Below are 19,943 nucleotides of genomic sequence, written 5' to 3' on the forward strand. Positions count from 1 at the left end.
TTGCACTAGTCTACCACCCTTGCATGGGTGGTGCATCTATGCACTTTCCTTATACATTAGCCACATGGGATTTGACTCTATGTTTCATGATATAGTACCCATTTTTTGATGTTTAACATGGGGGTTTCTAATACCTTTTGCTTACATTTTCCCCGCTCCATTACTTCGGCAGCATCACTGTTCGCCTGTTGTCGATTTTATACATTCTATTCTTTGTTAACTGTATTGTATGATATTTTGTCATGTCCTGTCTAATTATTAATATTTAATAAAGTGACTTCTCTCTTTTTGAATATAACGGGACTTCTTTATAGTTTTTTTGCATTTTTTGTTGACATGTTCTAAGGAGATTTTAGCTCTCATCTTTTCTTTGATGCATTCTAGCTATATGGAGAGTATCTCTAACCATAATTATGGTATTTTTGTGTATCCATGTTCCTAGCTATGTGCTCATGAATCCATTATCAGCAGAGGCCTGAAGCATAACTGGACATCAAGGCTCACGGTTATGAATGCAGATGCTACACAGTAGCTTCTCTGTGGATAATGAGTTGCATACAAACCAATTTTTCTATAGTGTTACCTTGTTCTGCAGGTGGCAACATCTAAAGATAACTTGACTACACTAAAGCCAGCCATACACATTAGATGGCTATCAGGCAAACAATGCGCCGGCTCATAGTTTGGCTGACAGCCATCTAGTCCGTCTCACCCATACACAGCAGTGCTCATTCGGCTGAAAGCTGTTCTGTTATACATGAGAAAGCCACCGACAGATACAGTATGTCTGACAGCTGATTTAACTCTGTGAGAACCAAATGATTGGCAGTCCAAGATTGGACATATCTGATTTGACATCTCTCCCAACAATCAGTTGGTCAGCTTCCCCATATACATTAGAGCGTCACCTGAACCCCCTGATATTGATGGGTTTGCCCGACATTAGTCTATGTATGGGGGCTTTAGCCTGTGATCATCTCCTTAACCAATGGAGTAGACACAGTTATGAAACCATGGAAAAACAAATGTCTTGGTCTGTGTGATGTCATAAGTTGTACTCACGTAGTCTGCAGCCTGGAGGTCTGGGTTATGTAAGGTTGGGATTTAGCTGTAGCTACCTGTTTCCTACACACAGAAATATGCCATGTAAAATGGACTCTGAAGTTTCCAAATCCAGTGTAAATGATGATAAATCAAAGAAAACCAGGGTGGAAACCTGTTCAGACTTTCTTAGTTGCCGTGAATTTTTGCAGTGTTTTAGCTATGCTTCATCCGTGCCAGGAACATACCTGTTGTATCTGCCGCATTATACAACTTCAAAATTCTATGGAGCCATAATACGACACCCAGTATTACAGCACCCAAAGACTTATATAGGGCCCTACTCTTCCTCCAGTTATATAGAGAGGCATGTACAGAATTTTGTCTCATGGAGTCAGTATGAAACATTTGCCATGTTACATATAATTCTCCATGTAGGTTCTCTGTAGCAGCTCATTGAATGCCAACATCTCTGTATTATGGAGCCATATGGTCTCTGTATGTATGAGATTATTTTAAGTAAAAGGGGTGTTACCAGTGTGAGACATGTAATGACTGACAGTCTGCTCTCCCGATCTACATGTCTCAAACTTTTTGATTTAAAATAATCTGCTATCCCTTGAGGCAGATTCTCAGGAACATCTATGTCCAGCCCAAAGATCTTAACAGCTCATTTACATACTGAGGAAACCAGGATTTGCCTGGGATAAAATATCGGATCAAAGATATCAAGGTATCATTTTATTCAACGTTCTATGACCAAGGCAGGTGTTAGCGGCAGACAGACCAGGCAGCTGCCTAGGGCACCCGCTCCCCCAGGGGCCCCCAGCCAATGGCGTGCTGCTAGTAGCGGCATATCACGCAGCCGCTATGGGGCTTCTGGGTCAGGAGGGCCCACCTGCCACCAACGCCGATTCCCCCAACGCCACCACCGCATTCAAAGCAATGATGGAGGAGAGAGCGTCATTCCACTCTGCCTCTAACAATACGGGTACGTGGTGACATCACTTCTTCACGCACCGCACCCACTGTGTGCTGCCATTGAGACCGTAGCAGAGCCTGGAGCAGCACGGTGGGCGAGGAGAGGTGAGGATTGTGGGTTTTTTTTATATATATATCAGTGAGTAGAGTTGAGCAAAACAGGTCGGCCAGATTCATAAGTCACCGACTTATGCCAAAGTCGGGTTTCACCGACCGAAACCTGACCCATAGCGTGAAGTCGGCCATGCGGTCGGCAAAACGAGCGCCAAAGTTGGATTTCCCAGAATGCTTGCAGGTGCCTTTTTTCAGCCAATAAGCAAGGACGTACACTGTGGGCAACAAGATGACATGCAGCGTCCACCACCATCGTAGAGAAGGGCATTGCAGTGATTGGCTTGCTTTGGGGGCGTCATAGTGTCTATAAAAGCCCTGATCACCGACCTCCATTTTACTTCTGCCGATCTTAACAGTAGGGAGAGGTTGCTGTTTATCAGTATGGAAAGATATAAGAAGTTCGTATGTGCTTGTGCTGATAGCAATTGTGCTGTACAGTTAGTGTGCAGTGACAGGGGAGGATTTAACTGTGTGCAGCATTATTAGGCTGCCTGATAGCTGTATTGCCGTGTGTACACTGCTGTGCAGACTGCTTTTTACAAAGCACTAATACTTTTATTCTTTTTTTCTGAACAGTTACCGACCGATCATTTTTTCCCACACCGTATAGAGCTGTACGCTCCTCACACACTACCGTATACCGGCTGGCATCACAGACAAATACATGCTGACTATCTGTGTACGACTCCGGAAATAAATACAGAGATTTAAATTTTCCCTTACACTGTATACAGCTGTACGCTCCTCATACAGTACAGTATATCTGCTGTTTGTATTACGGTCAAACCCATACTGAGTGAGCGTCTGTGTGTGACTCCGGAAATAAATACAGAGATTTAAATTTTCTCCTACACCGTATACAGCTGTACGCTCCTCATACAGTACCGTATATCTGCTGTTTGTATTATGGTCAAATCCATACTGAGTGAGCTTCTGTGTGTGACTCGGAAATATATACGGAGATTTAAATTTTTCCCTACACCGTATACAGCTGTACGCTCCTCATACAGTACCATATATCTGCTGGTAGTTTTGGTACATTTTCCCAAACATGAGGAATTATGGTGGAAGAGGCCGTGGACGTGTGCGGGGGGAGCAGCTGGTACTGATGGTGGTGGTTGTGCATCTGCTGGTAGTGCCAAAAGCACAATAGCACCTAAGGCAGGAGGTGTTGAGCCTGCATCATCGTCTGGCTCCAGAAGGCCTGGAAGGCTCCCTTTTCTGGGAGTAGGTAAACCGCTTTTAAAGCCGGAGCACCAGGAACAGGTTTTGGCTTACATTGCCGAAACAGCCTCCAGCTCTATCGTCTCCTCTTCTGAAGTTTCAAAAACTGCAAGCACTGAGTCATCAGTTCAGGCTCCTGGTCAGGAACAACACCTTTCCTTGTGTCCTTCACCCCCACCAAAATTGAAGGATGCGGCAGGCCACACTTCAGATTACTCCCTGGAGCTCTTTTCACATACCATGCCTAAGTTATCAAATGAAATCCTGAATTCCCCAGTCCAAGATGAATATGACATGGAGTGCACTGATGCACAGCCAGTGCTATATGATTCTGCTGGTACATTCACCCAGAGCACCGCATTGACCTCACAGTCTACTGAGCCAGATTCTGACCCTGATGAAACTCAGGTGCCCCTTCCCGCATACTATACCACCTTACTTGGTGAAACAGAGGAAGGTGCAGATGAAATTGAAGAGGAGGTGATGGATGACCCAGTTGTTGACCCGGATTGGCATCCATTGGGGGGAGAGGGTGCCGCTGGCAATAGCTCAGAAGAGGAGGAGGATCCGCAGCAGGCATCGACATCGCAGCTGCGGTTATCTGGCAGGCCCATAGCAGTCCAAAAACGTGTTAAAAAAACAAAAAGAGTTGCAGGACAGCTTGGCCCATAGTAGGAAGAGTGCAGTGTGGCACGTTTTTGACCAAAATCTTATTGATGAGGCAAAGGTTATCTGTAAGAAGTGCGGAAGGACCTTTAGCCGAGCGAAAAATCTCTGAAATTTGAATACCCAGTTGCATGCTTAGACATGTAAACACCTGTTTTACCACGTCAAAGTGACAGGGCGGGTACGCCCTTACCTAACGCTCACTAATATACGAATTAGGCACACTGAATACAGTTTTATGGTAAAACAATAATGTAACAATTTATTAAGATTACATCAGGATAATGCTAAATTATGGAATGGCAAATATAATAGTACCCTGTTTTGTTAATTAATTCATTTCATGTGAATCATACAATTAATATGAATTATAGTACATAGAGAAATAAGCATCGATACATTACCAAGTAGTATTGCAACATCACTTCTCCACTGGAGGGACCACAGTGTCAACAAGAAGGAAATACTCTGGTCTTTTCATCACAGAAATCGTGCACCCACGATACCTTCTGGAAATGTCCCCACCTCACTGACACAGGGTCCACCTTTTTATGTTGAATCTATTTTATTGAAAACAATTAGACGTAACAACATACAATACAACAAACAGTGTACACCAAGGCATATTAAGGTTACAATATAATCATTCTCTTATAAGGATGAGATATCTTCTGGTTCTAAGGCTCGTAACTCCTCTGTTGAATAAAAACGGTGTATATTCATCAGTACTGTCAAGTACCAGAGGACAAACGTATTTCATCCCGTGGTTTGATAATCTCAACTGTATATACATCTGTTATACATTGTTGACTCGTAGATATCAACCAAAAGAGATGTCACGCCGCCCCGTGTTTCATCCGGAACATCAACATCATTAATAAGCAAATATAAAAGAATAGTAACTACAAGCGTGTTTAACAATGTCACACATGTAACCAGTATAGGCGTACTTCAAAAAACATTGAAAGAAAAAACTAAGAAAGGGAAATAAGAACCTTGTGAGAGGTATAGCGGGGAGAGCGGACCTCGGGCCTCTGAGTCGACCCTTAATTTGCTTCCTCGACCAAGCGGGGTAATTCGGGAGTTTCCTTGAATAATATCCAAGGCCATTAATTCCTCCATACGGAAGATGTCTGCAAATTCCGTCACCCATTCTGCCATAGTCGGTGGTGTTGTTGTGCGCCAATGGCGTGGAATTACCATATGCTCCGCGGTAATGCAAATTTTGAGAAGGTTTTTTTTCTGAGTGGATATGGGACCTGGAAGGATTAGGATGGCAATTAGTGGGGAGGGGGGAACACATGCTCCAGAAATCTTTTGATAAACTCCGAACACCTTTACCCAAAATGGTTGTATAGCATGACACTGCCACCAGATATGGAATAGCGTGCCTCTTTCAGACTCACATCGCCAGCAGGTATCGTCAACTGACGGATAAATTGACTGTAGTCTGACGGGGGACAAGTACCACCTAGTCAGTATCTTAAAATTTTTCTCCTGCGCGCCCCCAGCCGGAGACATTTTATGTGTAAAAAGATAAGCTTTGTCAAGGTCTTCAACTGAAAATTTTTGTCCCATCTCCTCCTCCCATGCCTGGATGTAATTTGGAACCGCATCCGAGTCTCCTGAATGAAGTTCCTTATATAAAAGAGAAATCAGATGAGAAGGAGGGTCTTGTTGCGATAGTAAGTTTTCAAACCGCGTCGTGGGGGAGTGAGAAGAACGGTCGCCCGAGTGTCCCCGAATAAATGATCTCAGCTGATTATATTCCATCCAGGAAAGTGTTCCCGCGGGGGACCCCTGCGTTAAGGTTTCCAAAGATGGAGCCCTCCCCTCTATCAACACCTGTCCCAGACGCAAGTCAGAACTTCTATGCCAACCCAGAAATTGGTCTCTGTGACGCCCTGAAGGAAAATCTGGGTTACCAAATATTGGTGTCAGCGAATTCAGAGCGCTGATCAATTTCTTTCTGGTTTTAACACGATGCCATAACTGTAAAACTTCTCGAGTCAAGAAGCCTGTATTTCCCTCAGAATCATTTGTGACCAAGTCATAACGTCGGATCCATGGAAGGTGGCGCAATGGAACATTAAAAGATGTCTGCTCCAGCTGGACCCACTGTTTGGAGTGATGACCGAATTGCCAATCAAATAAACGTGCCAGTATGGACGCTCTATGGTATAACTCAAGGTCAGGGAGGCCTGCGCCACCCCTGGACTTTGGGGTAGTCAAGCTAGCGTACTTTAGACGGGGTTTAGAGGTCTGTTAGATAAACCGGATCAGCACCGATCTGATGGTCTGGAAGAATGTTTTCGGCGGTACAATCGGGACCGCCTGAAACAAGTATAAAAATCTGGGGAGAATATCCATCTTAAATGAGTTCATCCTGCCAAACCATGAGATATTCTTCCGTCCGTACTCCCTCAAACGTTTCAAGTTCGACTCTAAGAGGGGCAGGTAATTTAATTTGTACAGATAAGTCATGTCGGAAGGGATTTGAACGCCCAAGTATTGAATAGCCCCGACCCTCCACCGAAAGGGGAAATTTCCCATGATTCTTGTAAGCTCTGTGTGTCTCAAAGATATATTAAGGGCTTCGGTTTTCTGAAAATTAATCTTAAAGCTGCTGACTGCTCCATATTTGTGAAACTCTTCCATCAATGATGGAAGGGTAATGTGAGGCTGGGATATATACAGAAGGAGGTCATCCGCATAAAGAGAGACCTTATAATGAACATGGTCTACCCATTAACCGTGCACACTGGGGTTCTTCCTGATCGCTACCGCAAGATGTTCCATAACTATTGCATATAGCAGAGGCGACAAAGGACATCCCTGTCGGGTTCCATTCCTGATGGCCATAGAGTCTGACATCGCCCCGTTGACTTTAACTCTCGCCGAAGGGCCGGAGTAAAGAGCCGCGATCCTATGTAGGAAGCGACTCCCCAGTCCTATTTGTCGTAGGGCCGAAAACATGAAGCCCCAGTGTACACGGTCAAAGGCCTTCTCTGCATCAATCGACAGCAAAGCCAATGGTTTATGATTTAATTTAGCATGTACAGTCAGGATAAGGGTTTTACCTATACCATCTCTCGCCTCTCTTACCCGTACAAACCCCACCTGGTCCGAGTGTACCACTAAAGGCAAAAGAGGGGCCAATCGATTTGCTAAGATTTTTGCGTATAGTTTTACGTCGACGTTAATGAGAGATATTGGACGGTAAATGATTACCACTTTAGGATCTTTCCCTGGTTTCGGTATCACCGTAATAAAGGCTTCTAAGGATTGCGGAACAAATGGGGAACGCATCTTGAGGAGTTCTCTGTGCGGGGGGGGATGCGGGGGTGCGAATCGCACTCCCCGCAGCCCGCTTTGTAGCTGGTATCCAGTAAACACAGCGGGTTGCTAGGGACCGCGTTCCCCGCTCTCCCGCATGTGGGGAACATGCGGAGGCTGAGAAAATTTCTAAGTTCCCTGCTGGATTCGCAGGGAACTGAAATTCTCTCAAATGTGAACCTAGCCTTTAGAACCAAAACAAAATGTTAATTTGAAATTATTTATCTTGCAGATGAGGAGACTCCTCCTCTACCAAAAAAGAGAGCTCGGTTGGCGAGTGAGCTGACAGAGACCGCAAAATATGGCACAGTGTGGCGTGAAGTACAAGTGGGGAAACGTCTCCATTTCACCCCAATAGAACCGTACCCTACAGATGGAGAGCCAAGTGCTAAGGCCAGACGAAGTGTCCGGAGTCGCCTTCAGAGCTTCCTCTGTTTTATCACTCTTGACATGCTTCGTAGCATTCAAGAATGGACTACTCAACATGCACGTCACTCGGAGCTGGTGGATTGGTTCATGGGTTTTGTTTTGAAGCACACATGAAGTGTTTTGGGAGAGATGTGACCTTTTGCTGCTGATCCGTGATGTTGTGCTGCATTATCCAGGACATTTTGCCAAATGTACATATAGTTTGCAAAACATACAATCTGTTTCAATTTTTCAAGTTTTTCTAAAAGAATTTAGTTATGTTTTTGTTTTAAAAAAAATGTGAAAGAAGTGGGTTAAAAATGACAGACAAAAAAACAAAACAAATAAATTGTGTTGATCCACCTCAACAAAGGTCTTGTAAAAGAGCAAAAGAATGTAAGCTGCTCCTGAGTGTGTCTGCCCACCCCCAGCTGCATTGTTGTGCGGGGGATATGCATAAGGTTGCTAACACCTTAGCAAATTTGCATGCAGCCTCTTGTGCTGTGGGGGATAAATAGGTGACTGCTTCACCTATTTTGTTCATAAGAAACAAAATGCAGAGAAGGCTCACCACTCAATTGTGCAACTGAGAGATGTATTGACTGCTACAAATACACGTGTGGCAACTGTACCAGGGACATACCCAGGCAGTGCCAGGTATGTTCCGACAGTGCAGACAGACTGCTCGGTGAGTGCTGAAATGCTAGTCACACAAGAAGGACATGCCACTCACACACACACATGCAGCCCCGCCACTGTAGCCTATTGTAAATATGTGTGGAATTGTTTTATTTCTTGTATTTTTTTTATTATTTTTATAACAATAATAAAAAGCATGGAAACAAATAGTTGTTCTTTTGTATATTTTTCACACTGAAATTTCAGCCCTCTTGTGCGATTTTTTTTCGCTAGTGTGCTTGAGGCCTTAGACACAAATGATTCTGGTCATTACTCACAGCTGTACCTTGCTCTAAAATTTCTAATTCTCTATTTAAAATATATAAAAAATGATTCATTGTTTCAGTGCTTTTTTGCTCAAATAAAACTAAACTAAATACAATATGTATAGTCTTTATATTATCAAATACAATAAACTAAATAGAGCTAACTAGAAACTAAATGGCTAAACTCAATGGAAAACAACAACCTCCTGTGGTGCGACAGTAATGGCCTTAATTACAGAACAAAAGACGGTGATTAGAGGACGTTAACTAAAATCCTTCAGGTCATTCGACCCGTCTCTGGGTTCCAAAGGTAGAAATGTTAAATGACCCCTCTCTGGGACTTCTAGTGTTAAAGTGTGTCTCCTGTAGAATCAGCACATTTACTCTTTTCTTGTGCATACCATATAGGATTTGTGACCGCGTCTGCGGGATATTAACCCCTTCCTGACATCAGACGTACTATCCCGTCCATGGGCCCCGGGCCCCTATGCCCATGGACAGGATAGTACGTCTAGCGCGATCAGCGGCACCCACGTGGTGAGCGCCGCTGATCGCGGCCGGGTGTCAGCTGAATTATCACAGCTGACACCCGGCACTATGTGTCAGGGGCGGTCACGGACTGCCCCCGACACGTTAACCCCTTGCACACCACGATCAAACATGATCGCGGTGTACCGGGAGTTAAAGGGAAGCATCGGCAGGGAGGGGGCTCCCTCCGTGCTTCCCTGAGCCCCCCACGGCAGCGCAATGTGCAGCGCTGCTGCGGGGGACTCCTTTCCTCCAGGCCCCCGGATCCAAGATGGCGACGGGGGCCTTCGGGGGCCTGGAGGAAGCTGGCTTCCTCAGTGCCTGCAAAGTACAGGCATGAGGAAGCCTTGTGCACTGTCTGTGACAGATTGCTGATCTGTCACAGTGATCTGTGATGTGAAAGATCAGCGATCTGTCACAGGACAGTGATGTCCCACCTGGGACTATGTAATAAAGTAAAAAAAAAAATAAAAAAAAGTGTAAAAATAATTTTAAAAAAATCGCCAAATAAATTAGTAAAAAAAAAAAAAAATATTCCCCAATAAATTCATTTTTTGAAAATAAAAAAACCCAAAACAATAAAAGTACACATATTAGGTATCGGCGCATCTGTAACGACCCGCCCTATAAAACTGTCCCATTAGTTAACCCCTTTAGTGAACCCCTTAAAAAATAAAAATAAAAAACGAAGTTAAAAAATAATGAATTATTATCATACCGCCAAACAAAAAGTGTAATAACGCGCAATCAAAAAGACGCATATAAATATCCATTGTACCGCTGAAAACGTCATCTTGTCCCGCAAAAAACGAGCTGCCACACAGCATCATCAGTGAAAAAATAAAAAAGTTATAGCTCGCAGAATAAAGCGATGCAAAAATAATTATTTTTTATATAAAATAGTTTTCATTGCATAAAACCGACAAAACATAAAAAAAGACCTAAATGAGGTATCGCTGTAACCGTACTGACCCGAAGAATAAAACCGCTTTATCAATTTTACCGCACGCGGAACGCTGTAAACGCACTCCCCCAAAAGAAATTCATGAAACGCTGGTTTTTGTTCATTCTGCGTCCCAAAAATCGGAATAAAAAGCGATCAAAAAATGTCACGTGCCCAAAAATGGTACCAATAAAAATGTCAACTCGTCCCGCAAAAAATAAGACCTCACATGACTTGGTGGGTCAAAATACGGAAAAATTATAGCTCTCAATATGTGGTGATGCAAAAACTATTTTTACAATAAAAAGCGTCTTTTAGCGTGTGACAGCTGCCAAAAATAAAAACCGCCATAAATAGTAAATCAAACCCCCCGTTATCACCCCCTTAGTTAGGGAAAAATAATAAAATTAAAAAAATGTATTTATTTCCATTTTTCCATTAGGGCTAGGGTTAGGGCTAGGGTTAGGGCTAGGGTTAGGGTTAGGGTTAGGGCTAGGGTTAGGGCTTGAGTTAGGGCTGAGATTAGGGTTAGGGGTGTGTTGGGGTTCGGGTTGGAGTTAGAATTGGGGGTTTCCACTGTTTGGGCACATCAGGGGCTCTCCAAATGCAACATTGCGTCTGATCTCAATTCCAGCCAATTCTGAGTTGAAAAAGTCATATGGTGCTCCTTCCCTTCCAGGCTCTGCAATGCGCCCAAACAGTGTTTTACCCCCACATGTAGGGTATCAGCCTACTTAGGACAAATTGCAAAACAATTTTTGGGGTCCAATTTCTCCTGTTACCCTTAGGAAAATAAAAAATTGGGGGCAAAAATATCATTTTTGTGGAAAAAAATGATTTTTTTATTTTCACGTCCGAGTGTTATAAACTTCTGTGAAGCCCTTGGGGGTTCAAAGTGCTCACCACACATCTAGATAAGTTCCATGGGGGGGTCTAGTGTCCAAAATGGGGTCACTTGTGGGGAGTTTCAATAGTTTAGGTACATCAGGGGCTCTCCAAACGCACATGACACCCGCAGACCATTCCATCAAAGTCTGCATTCCAAAATGGCACTGCTTCCCTTCTGAGCCCCGACGTGTGTCCATACAGTAGTTTTCTCCCACATATGGGGTGTCAGCGTACTCAGGACAAATTGGACAACAACTTTTGCAGTCCAATTTGTCCTGTTACCCTTGGGAAAATGAAAAAATTGGGGACTAATTGATCATGTTTGTGGAAAAAATACGATTTTTTTATTTTCATGCCCTGGCATTATAAACTTCTGTGAAGCCCTTGGGGGTTCAAAGTGCTCACCACACATCTAGATAAGTTCCTTAGGGGTTCTTGTTTCCAAAATGGGGTCATTTGTGGGTGTTTCCACTGTTTAGGTACATTAGGGGCTCTCCAAAGGCAACATGACACCCGCAGACCATTCCATCAAAGTCTGCATTCCAAAATGTCACTACTTCCCTTCCGAGCCCTGACGTGTGTCCATACAGTAGTTTTCTCCCACATATGGGGTGTCAGCTTACTCAGGACAAATTGGACAACAACTTTTGGGGTTCAATTTCTCCTGTTACCCTTGGGAAAATAAAAAAATTGGGGAATAATTGATCATGTTTGTGGAAAAAATACGATTTTTTTATTTTCATGCCCTGGCATTAAAAACTTCTGTGAAGCCCTTGGGGGTTCAAAGTGCTCACCTCACATCTAGATAAGTTCCTTAGGGGGTCTAGTTTTCAAAATGGGGTCATTTGTGGGGAGTTTCCACTGTTTAGGTACATTAGGGGCTCTCCAAAGGCAACATGACACCCTCAGACCATTCCATCAATGTCTGCATTCCAAAACGTCACTACTTCCCTTCCGATCCCCGACGTGTGCCCATACAGTAGTTTTCTCCCACATATGGGGTATCAGCATACTCAGGACAAATTGGACAACAATTTTTGGGGTCCAATTTCTCCTGTTACCCTTGGGAAAATAAAAAAAATGGTGACTAAAAGATCATGTTTGTGGAAAAAATACGAATTTTTTATTTTCACGCCCGGGCGTTATAAACTTCTGTGAAGCACTGGGGGCTTCAAAGTGCTCACCACACATCTAGATAAGTTCCTTGGGGGGGTCTAGTTTCCAAAATGGTGTCATTTGTGGGGGGTTTCCACTGTTTAGGTACATCAGGGGTTTTCCAATCGCGACATGGTGTCCGATCTCAATTCCAGCCAAAAACGTCAAATGGCGCTGCTTCCCTTCCGAGCTCTGCCATGCACCCAAATAGTGGTTTACCCCCACATGTGGGGTATCAGCGTACTCAGGACAAATTGCACAATAACTTTTAGGGTGCTGTTACCCTTGGAAAAATAAGAATTGAGGGTGAAAAGATCATTTTTGTGGAAAAAATATTTTTTAATTGTACGTCTTTATGTTATAAACTTCTGTGAATCCCTTGGGGGTTCAAAGTTCTCACCACACATCTAGATAAGTTCCTTAGGGGGTCTAGTTTCCAAAATGGTGTCATTTGTGGGGGGTTTCCACTGTTTTGGTACATCAGGGGTTTTCCAATCGCGACATGATGTCCGATCTCAATTCCAGCCAAAAACGTCAAATGGTGCTGCTTCCCTTCCGAGCTCTGCCATGCGTCCAAATAGTGGTTTACCCCCACATGTGGGGTATCAGCATACTCAGGACAAATTGCACAATAACTTTTAGGGTCCTGTTACCCTTGGGAAAATAAAAATTGGGGTGAAAAGATCATTTTTGTTGAAAAAATATGATTTTTTAATTGTACCGCTGTACGTTATAAACTTCTGTAAAGCCCTTGTGGGTTCAAAGTTCTCACCACATATCTAGATAAGTTCCTTGGGGGGTCTAGTTTCCAAAATGGGGTCACTTGTAGGGGGTTTCCACTGTTTAGGTACATCAGGGACTCTCCAAACGTGACATGGCGTCCGATCTGAATTCCAGCCAATTTTGCATTGAAAAAGTCAAACGGCACTCCTTCCATTCTGAGCTCTGCCATGCGCCGAAACAGTCGTTCCCCCCCACAAATCAGGTATCATCGTACTCAGGACAAATTGCACAATAACTTTTGCAGTCCAATTTCTCCTGTTACCCTTGGTAAAATAAAAAAAATTGAACCTGAAGTATTTTTTTTGTGAAAAAAAGTTAGATGTTCATTTTTTTTTAAATATTCAAAAAAATTCCTGTGACGCACCTAAAGGGTTAATAAACTTCTTGAATGTGGTTTTGAGCACCTTAAGGGGTGCAGTTTTTAGAATGGTGTCACTTTTGGGTATTTTCTATCATATAGACCCCTCAAAGTGGCTTCAAATGTGATGTGGTCCTAAAAATAAAATGGTGTTGTAAAAATGAGAAATCGCTGGTCAACTTTTAGCCCTTATAACTTCCTAACGAAAAAAAAATTTGGTTCCAAAATTGTGCTGATGTAAAGTAAACATGTGGAAATGTTAGTTATCAAGTTTTTTGTGTGCTGTATCTCTGTGATTTAAGGGCATAAAAATTCAAAGTTGGAAAATTGCGAAATTTTCAAAATTTTTGCCAAATTTTCATTTTTTTCACAAATAAACGCAAGTTATTTGAATGAAATTTTACTACTAACATGAAGTACAATATGTCACGAGAAAACAGTGTCAGAATCACCGGGATCCATAGAAGCGTTCCAGAGTTATGACCTCATAAAGGTAGTGGTCAGAAATGTAAAAATTGTCCCGGTCATGAACGTGCAAACCACCCTTGGGGGTGAAGGGGTTAAAACCCCTAGTGTTCAAAGAGCCCAATATACCATAATCTTTTGCATGGCCTTCTTACCTAGCATTGCATTTGTAGTCCGAAGTCAAGAACACAGACTTCGCCAAGAAGGGTGGGTCATCCTCGGAGTCCGGTGCCCGCTGTGAGGAGGGGAGGAGGGAGCTAATAGGGGGAAGTAGGCACAATCAGAGAAAATAGGTAAGAGTTAGAGAAACAATGGTACAAGAAAATTATAACAATACGAGTGTGGATAGACACACTCTAACAAACAATTTAGAGCCAAGTGGAGGTTATTGTTAATTGCTGCGTGCCTCAATGGCCAGGCAGCCCTCCGGGGGGTAAGTGTACGACAGAAGAAGAGTCGGAGACGCCGTCTCCTCCGGTTTCCGACCCCATTATGATGTATCAGTCGCAACCTCTAAAGCAGTGAGTCTGATGGGTACCGGCCATATACAACCCAGCCTAACTGTGGACCCATGAGCCGTGACCCATCCCATTTTGTAATTACTTTCAGTATCATCAAAAAAATAGAACCCAACCAAACCCGCCATTGTTTAAAGGCACCCTAATCTATAATCCTGAAACAGCATAACTTTTAGACAGCAAATCTATCCTTTAGACTAGGGCGCCCCACCTTAAACCACCAATAAAAGCTTGTGGGAGTGGTTAATATGAAGGATTAACTGTCTAAGGGTGTGAGGGGGCATTTGATAGTGTAAGAATATTTACATTTTAGTCCTGTATTACTCGTAGTAAAGATCCCCGAGTCCCACCCCCGTCCGAATACATATAGACCCATGTCAAATCGGATAGAAAAAATTGAATTTTACAATACTGGATAATCAGTCAGCGTCTTCCTCTATTAGATATGCACGCCCATGTCCATTGGGCCGTCTTCCACGTCTATGCTGACGTTGAGGATCTGGGCCTCCGGGAGGGTCTTCCATTCTATAAAACGATGGTAGGATTGGCCACTCAGGAATATCCACCTCAGGTATATCCAGGGCGACCGAAAAGGCTGGAATGCCGCCAGGGTGGCTCAGTCGGTGTACTCTGCCTTTCTTCTGAACCTGAAGACAAAACGGGAACCCCCATGTGTAGGAAAGTTCACGTTGCTGCAACTCCTCCAGAAGGGGGCGGAGAGCTCTGCGTCTTTGTAAGGTCCATCTGGACAAATCTGGTAAAAGCTGTATGCGGGTGTCCAAGTGGTTTATGGACTTTGCCCTCCTGGCTGCCCCCATGACCGCATCTTTAAGTTGGTATTTATGTACCCGGCAGATCACATCTCTCGGTGGGTCCTGCTCGCTAGGACGTGGGCCCAGGGTATAGTAAAGAGAAAGTATTCAGTCAAAGCAAATATCACTTGTGTGCAAATCAGGATAATGAATCTTTGAAACACAGAGCTTCAAAGACCACAGAACAATTCCTTGTCTTACGGTATTGACACAGAGCAAACGCTTTGTGGCTCAGTATCAAAGTTCAGTATCAATGATAAAACACCATAGTATATTGCAATATATAGTGTTTGGATTCAAACAACCATATTTCATATTTGCAATACATTCCACCCTTGGTCTAATGACCACACTATATCAAAGCATATAAGCAATATATTACAATATTTAGGTTATAAGATATCCATATTTTATTAGCACCACAACACCATGCACTTGCAATGCAAAATCTCAGGTAGCACATGTGCATCTGCTCCGACTGAAGGTAGCCAGCAACCCTACATCGCTTCCCCCACTGTAAGCCCACCTGTTATGAATGGGTCACCGAGGAGAAAAAAGCAACACACGCTAAGTCTCAGAAAACCAGAGAGGTTGGTAACTATGCAGATTGCAGATCCCTGATCTTAACACACAACTAGCAGTAGTCGTGGAGCGTGCCTACGATGGTCCTGGACGCCTCGTCACAACCGGAGAGCTAAATAAGCCTAAAGAAAGAAAAGAGCAAAACTAACTTCCCCAGAGCAGACCCCAAAGGAAAGACAGCCCCCCACATGTATTGACGGTGAAGCAAGATGAAAACACAAACAAAGGCACAAAAATAGGTTGAGCCAACGATGGGGCCAAACTAACTTGAAAGGACAGGAAAGGAAAGAAACTGTCTGCAATCTGCCAAAAAAACCCTACCCAAAATAATGTCCAACACTTCTGATAACAAAATTAACCCTGAAGTCACTAGAATTCTCCCACTATATCAGCACTCTGAAATATTCTGAGACAGAGCAAAAAAGAGGCCAATCTAATAAAGGACAAAAAGGCAAATTGGCAAATACAGATAAATAAGAGTGGAAATTCAGCACAGCCCAGCCGGGCTGGCTGACTGCACAAAAACTGAGTTGACCAACAAGAGCAAGTGTGAACAATAGCAAAAACAAACTTAACTTGAGAAGACTGGAGCAGAGCTGAAGTCCAAGACCTGAGAAGCAGACTGAATCACCAGCACTAGGATAGGGCGTCGGCTGTCTTATATCCAGTCTGATACTCCAGAGATCCAATCATTATCCTCCTCGTCAGGTGGCAGACCATTACCAATTAAACCAACCTCACTACCTCCTGTCACCACCAGAGGGAGAACGCAAGGAGAACTCCCAGCTGGTGGAGCAGAAAATGAGCTCATAACACCCACCGGTTAGCACACCATCAGCAAGAAATGTTGAGGTGTCGTCGCAAGGCCAAAGCAGTCAGGGAATCACAATGTTTTTCCAACGAAAGACTGCATCTAGGCCATCGCCACCACCACCACCATCACCATCACCAACCCCCTCTTAGTCCGCCATGTCCACTGCTAGTTCCACCATATGTACAGTAGCTCTCAAGTCCAGTTCACCCTAGCAGAGACTCTGAGTCGGACAAGAAAGTACTCATCCTCTCATCCGCGTACACTGGCTTTGAATGCCTACATTGCAAAACTGATCTCATTAGAGATGATGCCCTTCCATTTGGTTGAAAGCGCAGCGTTCCGAGAGCTCATGGCCTACGCTGTCCGATGCTATGACCTATCCTGTCGGCACTTCTTTTCTAGAAAAGCCATCCCTGCCCTCCACCTGCATGTGAAAGACCGCATTGTCCATGCACTCAAACAATCAGTGAGTGGAAAGGTGCACCTCACAACAGATGCATGAGCCAGTAGGCATGGCCAGGGCCGCTAAGTGTCCATTACTGCGCACTGGGTGAATGTGGTGGATGCAGGGTCCACAGGGGACAGCGGCGGTGGGATAGTGCCACAGGGGACAGCGGTGGGATAGGCAACAGTTGGCTGTAGGCATTCGACCCTCCGCCTCCTCCTCCTCCAGAAGCGAAAGCTCGTCGACAGAGCACAGTCACACGAGCACTCCATCCGCCGCTGCCAGTGTTGCACCCGAGGTGTCCCACTGTCGAACAGCTAGGGGTAAGCGTCAGCAGGCTGTTTTAAAGATTATGTCTTTGGGTGACAACAGACACACCACAGAGGTACTGGCCGACTACTTGCAGCGAGAAACTGAGTCATGGCTGGGCAGTCTACATCTTGAGCCAGGCAAGGTAGTCAATGATAACGGATGTAATTTTGTGGTGTCCATAGCTCTGGCAAAACTCAGACACATACCTTGCCTGGCTCACACCTTGAACCTGGTGGTGCAGTGCTTCATAAATAATTATCCGGAGTTACCAGCCCTGCTCCATAAGGTGCGAAGACTGTGCTCGCACATCCGTTGCTCGCCCGTAGACTCCAGTCGTATGCAGAGGCTGCAGCGATCGCTCCACCTCCCCAAGCACCGCCTAATCATAGACGTTGCAACAAGGTGGAACTCTACCATGCACATGGTTGAGAGGCTGTGCGAACAGAGGCAGGCTGTAATGCATTTGTGGGAGGATACACGGGCAGGCAGTTTGAGGGCAGACATCGAGTTGTCAGGTGTGCAGTGGTCAAAGCTGAAAGACCTCTGTAAAGTCCTTCAGTGTTTTGAGGAATGCACATGGCTGGTAAGCGCAGACAACAATATCATAAGCATGAGCATCCCACTTATGCGTCTGCTCATGCAAAGTTTGACGCACATTAAGGATCAAGCGTCTGCAGCAGAGGAGGAGGAGGAAAGCCTTGATGACAGTCAGGCATTGTCTGCTCAGGAAACTGTCCTGGACGAGGTAGTGGAAGAAGAGGAGGAGGATGAGGGGGATGATTATTTTAGGGAGGAGGATGCTTCTCAGGGGGCAAGAGAAAATGTTGGCTTGCCAAGGTCAGGTATAGGGTTTCTGCGTGACTGGAGGGATGTGGATTTGGCAGAAAGTGCTCCTCCACCTACCACTGGCAGTGCATCATTGACACCTGGAACATTGGCCCACATGTGTGATTATCTCTTGTGGATCCTAAAATGGGACCCCCGCATTGCCAAAATTATGAAGGATGACGACTGCTGGTTGGCCAGCATCCTTGATCCACGCTAAAAAGGCAAATTACAGAACATCATGCCACAGGAGAGCCTAGAGCTAATACTGGCGAACAAACAAGCAACTCAGGTAAACCGTTTGTTAGAGGCATTCCCAGCACACAGCAGTGGTGCAGGTTCTACCACGAGACGTACTGGGCAACATGGAAGAGGTGTTCGTGGTGCACACAGCCGAAGTGGCGTTGGAGACAGGGGTTTCATGACCATGTTGTGGACTGATTTCTCGAGTACCGCTCAAAAGACTGGTAATACTGAATCGATTGCAACAGACAGGAGACAGCAGTTGTCAACTATGGTTCAAAATTACCTCTCCTCCCCTATCGATGTTCTCCCTCACAGTTCATTCCCCTTTGACTACTGGGTCTGTAAACTGGACACCTGGTCTGAATTAGCACAATATGCCTTACAGGAGCTCGTTTGCCCTGCTGGTAGTGTGCTATCAGAAAGAGTCTTCAGTGCTGCTGGATCAATCTTGACAGAAAGAAGGACCCGGCTGTCGATCCAAAATGTAGGTGATCTCACCTTCATTAAAATGAACCATGCCTGGGTTTCAAAGGATTTTGTACCACCTTCCCCTGATGACACATAGGTTGCCAGCAAAATGGCTCGCTTTGTCCTCCTCTTCCTCCGACTTCTACAATTCCTCCATTTGCAGCTGCTGAACATCCAGCCTACACCTCAACATATGCCAGTTTTTCCACCTCCCTAACTGGGCTGTACCCCCCCACAACTTTAGCCAAATAACCCCCAGTTTTCAATGCATTTCTATTATTATAAAGTAAATTAAGGTTGACAAGCTTAAGTAATAATAATTGATGTCGTTGCCATTGAAATGGGCACTGTAGGTGTGTTTACTGTCCTCCACTCACTGCCGACTCTTATTCCCCATTGACTTGCATTGGGGTCAGGTTTCGGTCGGAACTCCGACTTTTGCCGATAGTCGGCCGATTTAGTTTGACCAACTTTTGGTAAAGTCGGGTGGTCCAAAACCCGACTCGACCCTCCCGGAGGTAAAGTCGCTCATCTCTATCAGTGAGTACTGGACTGTGGGGTCATTCTTGGGGGGGGGGCTACATTAAATTCTATGGGGAGGTGGGCTGTGTTATATTCTATAGGGGTACATTATATTCTATGCAGGTGGGCTGTATTATATTCTATGGGGGGGCTACATTATATTCTACAGGGAGGTGGGCTACATTATATTCTATGGGGTGCTACATTATATTCCATAGGGAGGTGGGCTGTATTATATTCTATGAGGATACATTATATTCTATGGGGGCTACATTATATTCTATGGGGGGATGTATTATATTCTATGCGTGAGGATTGCATCATATCCTTTGATGGGCTACATTATATTCTATGGGAAGGTGGGCTGTATTATATTCTATGGGGGGCTACATTATATTCTATGGGGGGCTGTATTATATTCTATGAGGGGTGATTGCATAATACTCTATGAGGTGGCTACATTATATTCTATGGCGGGGCTAGATTATATTGTATGGGGGGCTTCATTATACTCTGAGGGGGCTACATTATATTCTTTGGGGGAGTGCATTATACTATATGAGGA

General features: G+C 44.4%; 1 protein-coding gene across 2 annotated transcripts in view; it reads left to right on the plus strand.

Annotated features, from left to right (window-relative positions):
* Positions 1 to 19,943, plus strand: part of HAO1 (hydroxyacid oxidase 1) — a 79,304-nt gene that overhangs the window by 36,430 nt on the left and 22,931 nt on the right. The window contains exon 8 of one of the 2 annotated variants that reach the window (XM_073553867.1): positions 7,595 to 8,616. The exons of the other annotated variant lie outside the window; for it this stretch is intronic. Within the exon in view, the coding sequence (XP_073409968.1) occupies positions 7,595 to 7,905 (311 nt within the window). The 3' untranslated portion in view covers positions 7,906 to 8,616. Of the gene's footprint in view, positions 1 to 7,594; positions 8,617 to 19,943 lie in introns of those variants that run through there. 2 annotated transcript variants of the gene reach the window in all.

Source organism: Dendrobates tinctorius, unplaced genomic scaffold, assembly GCF_039654945.1.
Source record: "Dendrobates tinctorius isolate UK_male_01 unplaced genomic scaffold, ASM3965494v1 ptg000203l, whole genome shotgun sequence".
Lineage (NCBI taxonomy): Eukaryota > Metazoa > Chordata > Amphibia > Anura > Dendrobatidae > Dendrobates > Dendrobates tinctorius.